Consider the following 13,793-nt stretch of genomic DNA (forward strand, 5'->3'; position numbering starts at 1 on the left):
AGCAAAGCCCACAACTTACCTGGCAGAGCTGGTTTGGCTGAGGCCAGGCCCCCTTCCTCCACGTGCTGGTGGGAAGACAGGCAGTGGTCCCTTCAAGGTCAGATTCTTCCCAGCAGACGTCAGCTACCCAGGCCAGCCTCTCTGTTACGTTATGGAGTCACCAAGCTCAGCCAACCCAGAGACCAGCCTGAGGCAGCCTGGACCTCAACCCCCAAGTCCTGCCATTGTGGAGGGTAGGGGGAGTCATCTCCAAAAGTTAATTGGGGTGAGGAAGGACATGTCCCAGCTGTGCAACCTGGTGACTCAAGTCATTGTTTATTAAATGCCTTTGCTGTCACAGAAAGGCAAAGTCGCTTGCTGTCCGGCCCTCCAGGGAACACTCTGGGGAGAGGAGCAGGGCCAGGGCGGCGGAGAAAGAGACAATGTGGTGGGCACACCCCTCCACCCAGGAGTCTGCAGAGGCTGCTGCTGTCTTCACAGCACCACCTTCGCGAGCGCTGCGCTGGTGTCTTGGACTGGACGGGGTCTGCTGTCACGCCCAGGGCTAGCTGCTAGTCCACCAGGAGAGAAGACCCAGGCCTGGCTCACTAATGGATCCCTGCCAGGGGTAGAGAGAGGAGGCACATCGCGTCTACCTTAAGGGCTGGAGCCGACTGGGATAGGAGGCACAGGGGACCATCCGGGCACCCAGCAGGCCCAGCACAGGCAAAGGAAAGGGTGGGCACACACCAGCACTCCCGGCAGGCACATGAAGCACACGGCCCAGGCCTCCCCTCCCTGCCCCCACCTCTCTGGGGGCCTGTAAGGGAAGTGCTGGCTTACTGAGGGTGGGGTGGGCGCAGCCCTGAGGTCACCGCCCTGAAGCCCCACCCTTGCTGTCCGGACTCTGTCTCCCGAGCCCCTGCCTTGGTTTCCCTCCCTCGGCCCATTAGCAGCCTTATCACCCAGCTTGGGCTCTGTCCCTCTTGAGGGCAGGGGTCTGACTCGCACAGCCATGGCAGCTCCGTCACCACACCGCAAGGACACCTTCCCTGGCCTCCAGATAAGGCTCCCCATGGGGAAGGGACCTACACCCCGGCCTGCCAGCAGAGGGGCTTCTGGGAGTGGGGCCCCAAGTCAACACCTGCTGGGTTCTCCCCCCGCCAGTCCCCGGGTTGGCGGCAGCCCCTCACCACGAGTGTGTATGGAGCCTCCTTCTTTGGCAGCTCCTCGCCAGACGAGGCCACCCCGGCAGCGCTGGGGCCAGTGGGGGACGTGTCCACAAAGCTCTCATCCACCACCCGGAAGCGGAGCTCCTCCCCGATGTCCATGTACAGGTCGTGTGCGCCTTCCTCGGTCTCATACTCCCACACCCACACCTGCTCAGCGTCGTCACTGGGTGGGGCCGAGTCAAGGCAACAACCAGGCATGGGAAGCCCTGGGGGTCCTCTCGCAGCACCCACCCCCAAAAAACCCAAGCCCAGGTCAAGATCACTTTGGCTGGGAAGCCACAGGAAAAGCAGGTCCAGCCCATTAACACAAGGCAAGCCTGGGCCAGATCTGGGACTGGGACTCAGGCTGGGCACACAGCACCCACCAGGCCCACATACACATCCCTCCGGAGGTAGGAGCAGGAACTCAGGGTGGGGATGACTGGCGCCTCTGGCTGCCTGGAGTCTGACTGACAGCAGGAGTTTCCTCTCGGAGGCCCACTGCCAAGTTCAGACCTCGGCCCCACCACCCACCAGCTGTGACCAGGCGGCCCAAACTCTCTGGTGCCTCAGGAGATAAAACAGGCATTGAAGCAAGGCCTACGCTCAGGGCGCTGGTGAGGAGGGAATGAAAATGCACACACACAGTGCTGTCCACAGAACCTGCAGTTGGCCCTCAAGTGCTAGCTCACGCCACCTATGTTCTCTGGACAGTGCGATTCCACGTCCCCATCCATCCACGCCTCTGACACTGATCAGCAGGCCAGGCCGACTTTCCAGGTTTCCACGAGGACATGACAAGATGGGAGGTCAGATGCCCGAGGGTCCAGAGCCAGTGACAGGAGCAGCCAAGCTGGGCCAGGAATTCTGACAAGTCCTGGAGACACACACAGACTGGCCTTGTGCAGACCCTCCAGAACTGTCTGTCTGGGCCAGTGAGGGGCAGCCCCTCTGCTCCCTGCAGAGCCCAGAGCCCAGAGCCGTGACTTCCCTAAGGAGAGACCACGCTGTGCAGCCATACTGCCCTCTAGTGGCAGCCCTGCTGGTGGGTCCTGGGCTGGGCACCGTGGGGGCAGCCCTGACACGACGGGGTCTCTCCCGCAGGCAGTCTCAGTGAGGACGCACAGAACAGACAACCCTGTACAGCAGGTGAAGGCCAGGACAGACAGGGGTACCCTCAAATGTCAGCCAATGGTTGCATCTGCGTGCCAGGGAGCGGGCAAGAGAGCCAGTAAGGGCAAACCTCTGTAGGGAAGTGATATTTGAGATGATTCCTGAGGGGACAACTGAGCAAAGTGAACTGGAAGTGAACAGTACCCTTCCTACAGTGCCCAACCTGCCCAACCAGGCCTGACAGCCCAGACAGAGGCACAGCACATGGACATCACGGTTAGCACAGGCTGGTCAGCGCTTCCAGAGCAGGAGTGTAGGCCAGAGGGTGGGCACAGAGGCCAGCGCACCAGACCAACCAGGGCCACCCCAATGAGGGGGGGGCGTCCTTTGGAGAGGCCCGAGCTCTGTAACCTTGGGAGGATACAACTTTGCAGGCTGCTGCAGTGACTCTGGGGGGATGAGAATGTCATCGAAGAACCCTAGAGAGACTGCAAGGTGACAGCATGGGCCGGGGCTCACAGCGGACAGCGAGGGATCTGAATACTCAGCAGGCAAGCCCCTCAGCCTGTGCTGCCCATGGGACAGGTGTTGCCATGGAGATCTGAGCCCCACCGCTGCCAGTGCCACTAACAGCCTGAGCGACCACCAACGTCCGAGGTGGGCACTTCACATGACAGGGACTAGTTGGTACAAGGACCCCCCAAGTTGCCTCTGCCAGCTCCAGTGCCCACCCCAAGGTCCTGGGCTAGAGTCTCATGGTGAAGACCCCCAGCTGGCCAAGGTCCTCACTGCTCCACGGGCCTGACCGTGGGCCGAGCTTCCCCTCGCTCGTGAGCTTCTCTGACACCACGGGAAGATCTTGCTTCTCTCGGACCCCTCCCCTGACCACACTGCCCAGCACAGAGGCTGAAGGGAGGCCGGCCCGGCCACCTGCGCCCACGTGCCCCCAGGTCTGGGGAGCCCAGGCTTCCATTACCGTGCACTCCCTCTGGGCTGCAGCCTTTGATCTTCCCAATCAGAATCTCGTCCAGGAACGGGTGGAACACCACGTAGCGAAAATGGACTGCAGGTGAAGAAGGCATGCCCGTGAGGGGCCGGCCCGGGAGGAATGCCTTTGCAGTGCTGACCCTCGCTGGCCGGGACGCTGACCCAGGGGCCCTGTGCCGCTCCCAGAGCCTGCCCTCCAGTCTATGCCCAGTCCCCCTGAGGACCAAGATTCATCAGCTGAGGCAGAGGGACTGCCACCCCATCCCCTGCAGGACCACAGCTTGGCCCCCATAAGGGGCCAACAGCAGTGGTCCTGGAACGAAGGGCTGGCCTCAGAATCCATCCAGTCACACCTGAACCTAGATTCTGAGCTATCAATGACACCAAAATCATTCCAACTTTCCTCCAGATTCTCTAAATTTAAAAAGCAGAAGCAGGCAAGGGAAACAAAAGCAAAAATGAACAAGTGGGACTACATCAAGCTGAAAAGCTGCTGTACAGCAAATGACACCATTAATAGAACAAAAAGGTACCTACAGTATGGGAGAATATATTTATAAATAACAGATCCGATAAAGGGCTGACATCCAAAATACATAAAGAGCTCACGCACCTCAACAAACAAAAAGCAAATAATCCAATTAAAAAATGGGCAGAGGAGCTGAACAGTTCTCCAAAGAAGAAATTCAGATGGCCAACAGACACATGAAAAGATGCTCCACATCGCTAATCATCAGAGAAATGCAAATTAAAACTACAATGAGATATCACCTCACACCAGTAAGGATAGCTACCATCCGAAAGACAAACAAAAACAAATATTGGTGAGGTTGTGGAGAAAGGGGAACCCTCCTACACTGCTCGTGGGAATGTAAAGTCGTTCAACCATTGTGGAAAGCAGTATGGAGGTTCCTCAAAAAGCTCAAAATAGAAATACCATTTGACCCAGGAATTCCACTTTTAGGAATTTACCCTAAGAATGCAGCAGCCCAGTTTGAAAAAGACAGATGCACCCCCATGTTTATCACAGCACTATTTACAATAGCCAAGAAATGGAAGCTACCTAAGTGTCCATCAGTAGATGAAGGGATAAAGAAGATGTGGTACATATACACAATGGAATATTATTCAGCTATAAGAAGAAAACAAATCCTACCATTTGCAACAACATGGATGGAGCTAGAGGGTATTATGCTCAGTGAAATAAGCCAGGGGAAAAAAGACAAATACCAAATGATTTCACTCATCTGTGGAGTATAAGAACAAAGAAAAACTGAAGGAACAAAACAGCAGCAGAATCACAGAACCCAAGAATGGACTAACAGTTACCAAAGGGAGAGGGACTGGGGAAGATGGGTGGGAAGGGAGGGATAAGGGGTGGGGAGTGGGAAGAAAGGGGGCCTTACGATTAGCATGTATAATGTGGGGAGGGCACAGGGAGGGCTGTGCAACACAGAGAAGACAAGTAGTGAGTCTACAGCATCTTACTATGCTGATGGACAGTGACTGTAATGGGGTTTGTGGGGGGTACTTGGTGAAGGGGGGACCTTAGTAAACATGTTCTTCATGTAATTGTAGATTAATTATTAACAACAATGAAAAATAATGATAACAACAATGAAAAATAAACAAACAGAAGCAACTGGCAAGGGAACCAGGTGGGGAAACAAGTTCCCCATCTGCTGCTGATGGTGAAGTTCGCCCCAAGGCAGAGCACCAACCTCAAACAAAAGGCTAAAAATGACCTGAAAAGGGGGGGCGGTCGGGGGGGCAGAGCCAAAAACCCAGCAAAAATGCCTCTGTGGGTCTCAGGCCCTGCCCCAGAGGTCCCCGCTCACCAGACCCCCAAGGAAGACAGCAGGCAAGGAAGGTCTGCATCCACATCAGATTCGGACCCCAGGGCCTGGCACAAGCCACTACTTCGCCACTCCTGCCCCGTGGCTTGAACACCGCCAAGGGCAGAGAATAGCCACAAGGCAGAGTACCCACCATGACCCACCTGTGCCAGCTGTCATGCTCCCCCAGTGGGGCCAAGGAAGCGGTTCAGAGAGGCTGGGTGACCTGCTCACAGCCACACAGTATTCGGCTCTGTCCTCCCATAAGGAGACCCCACATCTTTCTGGACCAGAAGGGGCCACAGGGTGAAATCTGCCTTCCTCGGACAGGTGTGATCTTGATTAAGCACAGGCTTCTGCTGCCAGCCTGGTCTGCCAACACTGCCCTAAGGACAGTAGGGGCCATGGGGCCCCCAGCTCCCTGCCAGGTGGCTCCCCCTTCCCCCAGTGACGGGACACAAAAACCAGCTGAGCCATCATGAAGATGGGGCCGCATGTTGACACTGTGGAGAGCAGATGAGGGCAGCCAAGGGTCACCTCCCCACAGGATGGAAAATCCCTGTCCCCCACATGACCCAACATTCAATAAATCCCCAGAGCCTCTAGGAGGCCTATGCCAGGCCCAGTTTGGGCACTGGGCTTCCCAGGGCAGGACACATGGTCCAGGGCCCAGGGAGCTCCAGTCTGGAACCACCACAGCCAAAAGCACATGGTGAGCGACCCAAGCATCCTTTAACAGACAAACAGTAAACAAAACGTAGCTCTATCTGGGCAACGGAATATGATTCGGCCTTAAAAAGGAAGGAAGCTCCGACCCAGGCTACAACATGGATGAACTGAGGACACTGTGCTCAGTAAGCCAGTCACCAGAGGCCAGGTACTGTGATGCTATTTATAGGAAATGTCTAGAACAGGCAAATCCACAGACAGAAAGTAGACTAGTGGTTGCCAGGGCTGGGGGAGGGGGAGAATGGGATGGCTGCTCATGGGGACAGGGTTTCCTTTTGGGGTGAGGACAGTGTTCTGGAATTACACAGTGGTGACAGTTGTCTAGCTCTGATTGTCTAGCTCTGAGGATATATTAAAACCCACTGAAATGCAAGCTTTCAAAGGGTTGATTTTATGATATGTGAGTTATATCTCAGTTGAAACACAAAAAGGAGGCCACAAGACCCCTGGTGGGTGGCTAGTCCCTACAAATGCAGCCTGTTTCTTAGGGCCGCCCATAGAGCAGGGGAGCGTCCGTGAGCTTACTAAGCATCTGGATTTCTAGACACAAACAACAGGCAGCCTCATGGCACATTCCGGAATGCTAGACGCCGACCATATGGGCTAAGGCAGGGCTCCTCAAATGCGGCCTTGTGTGAGAATCACCAGGTCCTTGTTAAACAGTCTGCCCCGAGACTGTGACTGAGGGCCTAGCTGACGGCAAGCTGCGTGTCTACATGCTGACTAGCCCCAAACCACCTCAGCGGCCCCCCGAGAGCTCTTCTCAGGGTGACCCTCTTCTGTTCCTCCAAGTCTGGTAACCCCTTCCATCCAGGGAGCAAGGTGACTTTTGCAATGTGACTTCAGCTCCTCCCATCAAAATGTGGGGCCTGTTTCTCCAGCCCTAGACTCTCCCCACACACGTGACCTGCTTTGGCCAATGGGATATAAGCAGACGCTTGAAAAGCACTCGTGCACAGGGGCTCCCAGCCCTCTTGGGTGCCATTCTAGCCACTAAAAGATAAGACCACCTGGAGCAGAGATGAACCATCCCAGCCGAGCGCCAGTCTGCCAACCACCAGACACATGAGGCAGCCCTATACCATCCAGCAACTCAGAAGAACCCACCTAGCTGACCAGCAGAATCGGGAGAATGGATTCAAATAAATGAGATGTTGAGCGCTCACTATGTGCCCAACAAGGTCCTGTCCCAAAAGCTCTGCACATATTAACTTAGTTATCCTCAGTACAGTCCTAGAATATAAAATCTATGTTAACTGCATTCTACAGATGAGGAAAGAGGCACAGAGAGGTTACATATTCTGCTCAGGACACACAGCGAGTAAATGGCAGTTCAAATTTGAACCCAGAGGCCACACTTAACCATGTGTTCTAGTTCCCCACAAGGACCCCCAAGCAGCCTCCTCCCAGGAGGGACAGCTGTGCTCCCTCCACTCTCTACACTTTTGACCCAGCAGCGATCACTCCAAGGGTCTTCAACTGTCTGGCCATCTCCCGAACCAGACTGAGCAGCCTGCCAGCCAGGCAGAGCAGGGAGAGCCTCAGACAGGAGATCAAAGTGGGCACAGACACGGAGCCAGTGTCTGCCGGAGACGCCTTGGGAATTGTCTTGTCCAACTCCCGCTGTTTAGAGGGGATGAGGGCCCAGAGAAGGGAAGACTGCCCATCCCCACCCAGCCAATTCCTGGTCAAGCCAGGACTAGGCCCCAGGTCTCCCAATCCCCAGACCAGACTCCCAGCACCAAAAACCGAGGCCCAAGAAACCCAAAGCCCCAGGAGGAAAGGGCACCCACCTTTGGTGTGCGATGCGCCATCCCCTGGGAACACGTAGGCATCCTCCAGCTTAGTGATGTCGAACAGACAGATGCAGAGCCCCACGCTGTACACAACCTGTGCATATCAGGTACACGCACAGTGACCCCAAGGCCCTGCTCCCAGGCAGTCTCTCCTGAGACCCTCACCACCACAGGGCAGGAGCAGTGGTCTCCAGCTCCAGCTGGAAATGAGCTGGGGTGCTGTCTGAGGTAACCAGGGGCAAGGAACCTCGAAGGATGTGGAGCTCTGGGAAGAGCAGGGTTACAGTGCCAGTCCACCACTCACTGTGTAACCTCTAAGGTCACTTCTCTGAGCCTCAGTTCCCATATTTGCAAAAATGGACATACAGGCCACAGGTTGCTAGATAATGGTTCACAGGGTAGAAACAGCAATCAAGGGCCACTATTATTACTCCTATAGATCAGTGGTAGGGGAAGCTGTAGTTCAACCCATGCTTTCAAGGTCCCGAGTCCATGATAGAGCTCACACTCAATGAGCGGGGAAACCACAGCTAGCCTCCATCCTGCTCACAGTCTCAGATACACGGATGTGGCCACAGGGACTGAGGCTGGCAGAATGACACATGGCCAAGGCCCTGGATGGGGCAGAGAACATGCCCCCTCCCATCCCCCACCCATGGTGCTCCAAACAGCTGGCCAATTGGTGTCTGCTTATCTGCCACCTACGTCATCACCTCCCAGTCAGAAGCCTTGCAGGACTGTTCAAGGATTAGCAAGATGATCAGAGAACTCAGAGTCCTGGTCACAGCTCAGCACGATGAGACAATCTGACTGGCTTTGGAGGCATAAGGAGATCTGAGTCCTTGGATGGACCATGAACTTCTCACCCGTGGCCTCCTCTCAAATGACCCGATGATCAAATACAGAAAGACGTATCTCAACTGGTCACCAAAGGCCCTGTGCCCCAAAGGAGTACAGTCCCTTCTTGGCCTTTTCTTTCTCCACAGGCCCCCATGCCTTCTACCTCACAAAGTAACCAGAAGCCATCCGCTAAGGACACCATGAGTTCTCTCCTCCGCCACCAACTCCCCAGACCTGCACATACCCCTTCTGTAACCTCAGCCTCTACGGAAGGGGCTTGCCTCCTGTCTAAAGCCAGCCAATCTCTTGCTGGCTCCTCCTCAGCCTGTCACCTTCTGCTCTTCTTGGAGAAAGACCAATATCCCCATAAGGTCGTCCTCCCACCACTTCTCCAGCCTACCCTCTCCTCTCTCCCTCTTCCCAGGCCGTACGGGTCTCCTCTGCCTGCACAGCTCTTCTCGCTGCCTGGCCCCCCTCACCCCTCCTCACCATCGGACCCCAGCTCGAGCACCGCCTCCCTAACACAGCTGCTTGCTCCCTCACTGCAGGCGAGGTTCCTGCACTCCGCAGCCTTGTGAACTTCCTTCATAGCGCTTACGCCAACTTGTCATCACACACACAACTGCAGGACTCTCTTGCTTTCCCCACACTACAGGGCAGAACTTTATCTGTTTTATTCATTCAATCAACAGGCAATTATGGAACATCTCTGTGCCAGGTTCTGGCTAAATATGAGAATTACTACAAGAAAAAAGACAAGACAAAGGCCCCTGCCCTCATGGATGGGGAAAGAGAAAACCGTAAACAAATAAACAAATAAGAAAATAAAGTGTGGTAAGTGCCAAGAAGATATGATGTAGAGTGGAAGGTTTCTGCAGAAATGACAGTGGGAAGCCCGGAAGCACAAGCTGGCACTAACGCATGCAGGCCTGGCACATGGAAGGAGCACAAATACTTTTCCCGCAGGAATAAATGGATAAACCTCCTGATGGGTAACTCCAAACTATTGTCCATCTTCACAAAAATAATGCATGGTTCGACAGCAATTATTTCCACTGTACAAAGGGAAACTGAGGCCAGAGCAGGTAAATGACTTGCCCAAGACGGCAAAGTAATTTTGAAGTGTGGAATCCAACGCTTCCCAGTTACAAAAGCCTTTTTCAAACCCAGTTTGAATCCCTCCAACATCCTCGTGGGGTAAGGATTACTCCTATCCCATGTACAGGTGAAGAAACCGAGTTCTACTTGCCCAAGGCTTGGCACACCGAGGCCAGGCCTGCAGCGGCCAGTGGTCAGTGCTGGGCCCTCTGTGCCGAGGCTTGCCCACAACCCCTTGGGCCCAGTACCTTATTGGCCAACTTCTTGTTAAGCTCTTCCGCAATGGAGTCGTTGAGTTTCCTCTCAAACTGCCACGGAGGTATCCGCACAGTGTCCACCATCTCCACCAGGACGAACATCCCGGCCTGAGCTGGGGGCCCTGAGAACGGGAGGGTCAGTCACGCACAGGGCTGGGGCGGTGGGGATCCCAGAGCCCCCTCCGTCACGTTCCAATCGTGAGCACCCCCAGGCCAGCAACGGGGCTGCGCGGTTGGGCCTAAGGGGCCCCGGGCGGGAAATGCTCCGCTACTGCAAAGGGAGGAAACTGAGGCTCAGCTCGCGGGGCGGGGGTGGGGGGTGGTCCCAATCTAGCTTGAGTTGCGCACCGCCGCCGCCACGCGCCGCGCCACGCACCGCTCACCCACAACCGGCCGGCTGCTGCCCCATTTGGAGCAAGATTCCGAATCCCGTCGCTTCCGGAAAAACGACCAATAAGAAGCCTCTTCCCGCCCCGACGCGGGCGGGGCCTCCGGCTCCTGCGCGAGCGGCGTGGGGCGGGGCCTGGTGGGCGGGCGCGGGGCCTCCCGTTCCGCGGGCGCCGCACAGTCAGACCTCCGACGACGCCTTCTGGTTGCTAGGCGCCCTCCCTCCCGTCTCGTGGTCTCCTGCCTGGCGGGGCCGCGCTCTGAAACGCAGCCGCAGTGATCCTTTCAAAGCGCACACACCACGTGCCTGGACCCTTCGGTTCTCTGGAGACGGGGAGAGTTGACTGGCGCCGGGCGGCTGGACATGTCTGGGGCGATAATGTTCTGTACCTCCATTTAGCAAAGATCTTAAGTGTTGAGTGGATGAGTTTTGATAATTGTATACATCTCAGTAAAAGTGTTTAAGAGATTGTATTATTTCTCTCAACGCCTCCCTCTTTGTTCCATTCCCACTGCTACTGCCCTGGTGCAGGCCTTTCCGTTGCTCCCCTTGAGCTTAGCCTCACACCCCAGCTTCCTGGCTTCGGTCTCCTGCAAGTGAGAGAGAAGCCTCCACACTGCCACAAAAGCCTCCCCCTCATGAATATCCTTTGCCTACACGGAAGGTCTGAACTGAAACCAGCGTCCTCTCTAACCTCCCTCACTTCAGTCCCTCAGGCCCTGGAAGCCTCCAACCCCCAAAATGAAGACAGTCCTGCATCCAACACCTCTTTACCTGGAGAACTCCTATTCATCCATCAGAACCCAATGACTTTCTCATTCATTAATTCATCAATATACTGTGTACCCAGATGTCAGAGATCCAGTGGAGAAGAACCTGGGCTCTGGGCCAACCTTCAGCTGAGCAGAGTTGTGGAGAGGACAGAGAAAGAATCTCATGCACACAGGGAATCAAAAGTATTTCAGCTGGCTTATAGGAGAGACAGAACTGGTGATATTGGAGACCTAGGCAGGGTCCAGGTCACAAGGGCCTTTCACTATAATATTCATTAACTTTTAATCCTCAGAACAGCTGTATAAGGTAGGGGTTATTGTCATGGTCTATTAATGTTATCATTTATCATTCTCCTTTATCTCATCATCTCATTTTGCCACATCTAAGGCAAAGAGAGGTTAAGTAGATCGTTCATGCTCACACAGCCAACAGGTGTTAGAGCTCAGATCCAGGCTCCAGAGCCCACTGCTTTAACCACGGGGCCGAGCTGCCATGACGCAGTCCCAAGGCAGCAAAAGGAAGTCTTAGAAGTTTAGAACCGGGAAGTGACAGATGACACATCAGCTGGAGGGACAGTGGATGGGAAGCGGCTGGGTGGAGACAAGAAGACCAGTAGGGAGTTACTGGGTCGCCTCTGTGAGAGAAGGCCTGGGCAGGTCTGGCAGCCATGGAGGGAGAAGTTGGACAGAGTCCAGGGAGCGTGGGGAAGGGTGGCCAGGGGACGGAAGTGGGAGCAGCCAGTGCTTGAAGGTTTTAGCTACTGCTGGGTGGTGGGCCTTTCACTGAGACGGAAACTGGAGGGGGGCCAGGCTGGTGGGATGGGACTGGCCTTGCAGAGTTCAGTTTGGGGTTCCCAGGCTTCTTTTATGTTATTCAGCTCACAGGATTGCAACGTGATTTGCTGGCACGTTTGGTTTCCTCATTAGTAAAAACAGGGACCAGGCGTCTTTGTTAATTCTGTGTCTTTTCATGGAAGATTTGAGGTGGCTGACAACACAAAGACTTAGTCTGTAAGCTCCTCAGTGGCAGAGGTTCTCTCATGTCCCTCCACATCCTCCAGGCCTAGCCCTGTGCCTGGCACATGGTCAGGACTTGTAAATATGTGTTATTTGAATGAACAAAAGAATAGCAAAATAATTGCTAAGAGTGCAGTGGTGAGGGAGAAATGCGGGTTGGAAATGAATCCAGGAGAGTCATGTGGGTGGGTAAGGGAATGGAGTTCGCCCGCCGCAGCACACTCACCGAGCAACCGCAGCCAAGTGCCTCATTGCCTCTCTGTAAAATGGAGATGATAATAAAACCAATCTCAAATGATTGTCCATCAATGGAGGACTGGATAAAAAAACTATAGCTGGTATATCATAAAAGGGAATAATATGAAGCCAGAAAAAAGGGTGAGGATGCTCTTTGTGTATTGATATTGAATGATAATCAGGATATAGTTAAGTATAAACATGCAGGGCACAGAGCAGTGTGTATGAGATGTTATCATTTGTGTAAAAAAGGGATAAAAATAATTTATGTGTGTGTGAGTACTCTGGGAGCGTACACAAGTGACCCATGACATAGGTTGTCTTCAGGGCGAGAAACTGAATGGTTGAGAGGTGTGGGGAAGGGACAGGGGTAGGTTTTTCTCTAACCAAATACCTTCTGGAATCAGATATTTGGGATCATGGGAATATATTGCTCAAAAATGAATAAAATTTTAAAAAGCAATTAAGATTTTTTCATGTCTTAGAAAAACCCTTTCTCATTCCCCTTTCCCTCCAGCTGGTGCCCCAGTTTCTGCTCCCTTACCAGCAAAACTTTCTGAAGGAGCTGCCCAAACTTGCTGTTTCCAGTCCTGTCTCCTTGTCCTCTTCCACCTGCTCCCACTAGGCTTCTGGCCTTAACCTCTCAACCCAAACTGCTTTCTCAGGGTCGTTAATGGCCTCCACATTGCCAAGCCAGTGGTGATTCTCCTCCCTCCGTCAGCAGAATTTGCCCCAGCTGGTGCCCCACTCTCCCTTCCCCCTCTTTCCACGTGGCATCCAGGAAGCGCATTCCCCCAGGGCCTCCTCCCACTTCTAACCATTGGCGGCCCAGGGCTCACCTTTCTGCCGTCTGTGGCACCTGGTGATCACCGGAGGCCTCCGGGCTCTGAGTAGCATCCACCCTTGGGGGCTCCCCTGTGCTTTTCCCCTGAGCACTGGGTGGATCTGCATGCCCTCCCACCTGCCTCCCATCACCGTGCAACTCAGGCTTCACCTGGGTCAAACTGGAACTCAGGGCCACGCCTCCCCCACCAACCTGTTCTGACCAGTCTTCCCATCTTGGAGAAGGACTTCTCCATTCTTCCAGTTGCTCAGGCCAAAACCTGGGAGTTATCCTTGACTCCTCTTTGTCTCTCACAGCCCCCATGAGCCCTTGAAAAAATCCTGTTGTTTCTACCTCCAAAATGCATCGCGAATCCAACCCCTCCCTCCCATCACCTCCACTGTGGCTCTGAGGCCCCAGCCACCCTCACCTGCTGCCTGGGCCCTTGCTGTGGCCTCCACCCTGGTTTCCTCATCCTGTCCTCTTCCCCCATAGTCTACGTTCAACACCGAAGTCAGAGAGACGCTGCCAGCATGTCAGCCAGAAATTCTTGGTCCTCCTCTCCAGACCCTGCGAATGCTTCCTGTCACTCGGGGGAGGAGCCACTCCTTAGGATGATGACCTGCTCAGCCCGCGGGGTCCCCACTCCTCTGATGGTGTTCTCTCTCCCTGGAACCTTCTTCCTCTTACCACCCCCACGTCCCCTCCTC

General features: G+C 54.6%; 1 protein-coding gene across 4 annotated transcripts; it reads right to left on the reverse strand.

Annotated features, from left to right (window-relative positions):
• Positions 1-299: 299 nt before the first annotated feature.
• Positions 300-10,366, reverse strand: POLR3H (RNA polymerase III subunit H). 4 transcript variants are annotated; one of them, XM_073213935.1, is made up of 7 exons: positions 10,229-10,366; positions 9,837-9,967; positions 7,648-7,744; positions 3,280-3,366; positions 2,728-2,791; positions 1,173-1,374; positions 300-598 (listed from the first exon to the last, which is right to left on the reverse strand). In XM_073213935.1, exons 2-7 carry the CDS (start codon positions 9,945-9,947, stop codon positions 545-547), a joined length of 615 nt encoding a protein of 204 aa, XP_073070036.1. In that variant the 5' UTR covers positions 9,948-9,967; positions 10,229-10,366; the 3' UTR covers positions 300-544. The 4 variants fall into 4 exon arrangements, with proteins under 4 accessions (XP_073070036.1, XP_073070035.1, XP_073070034.1 ...); XM_073213934.1 differs by having other exon boundaries at positions 10,222-10,338; XM_073213933.1 differs by having other exon boundaries at positions 10,194-10,291.
• Between the last annotated feature and the right edge of the window lie 3,427 nt (positions 10,367-13,793).

This window comes from Manis javanica, chromosome 10, assembly GCF_040802235.1.
Source record: "Manis javanica isolate MJ-LG chromosome 10, MJ_LKY, whole genome shotgun sequence".
In the NCBI taxonomy this organism is placed as follows: Eukaryota; Metazoa; Chordata; class Mammalia; order Pholidota; family Manidae; genus Manis; species Manis javanica.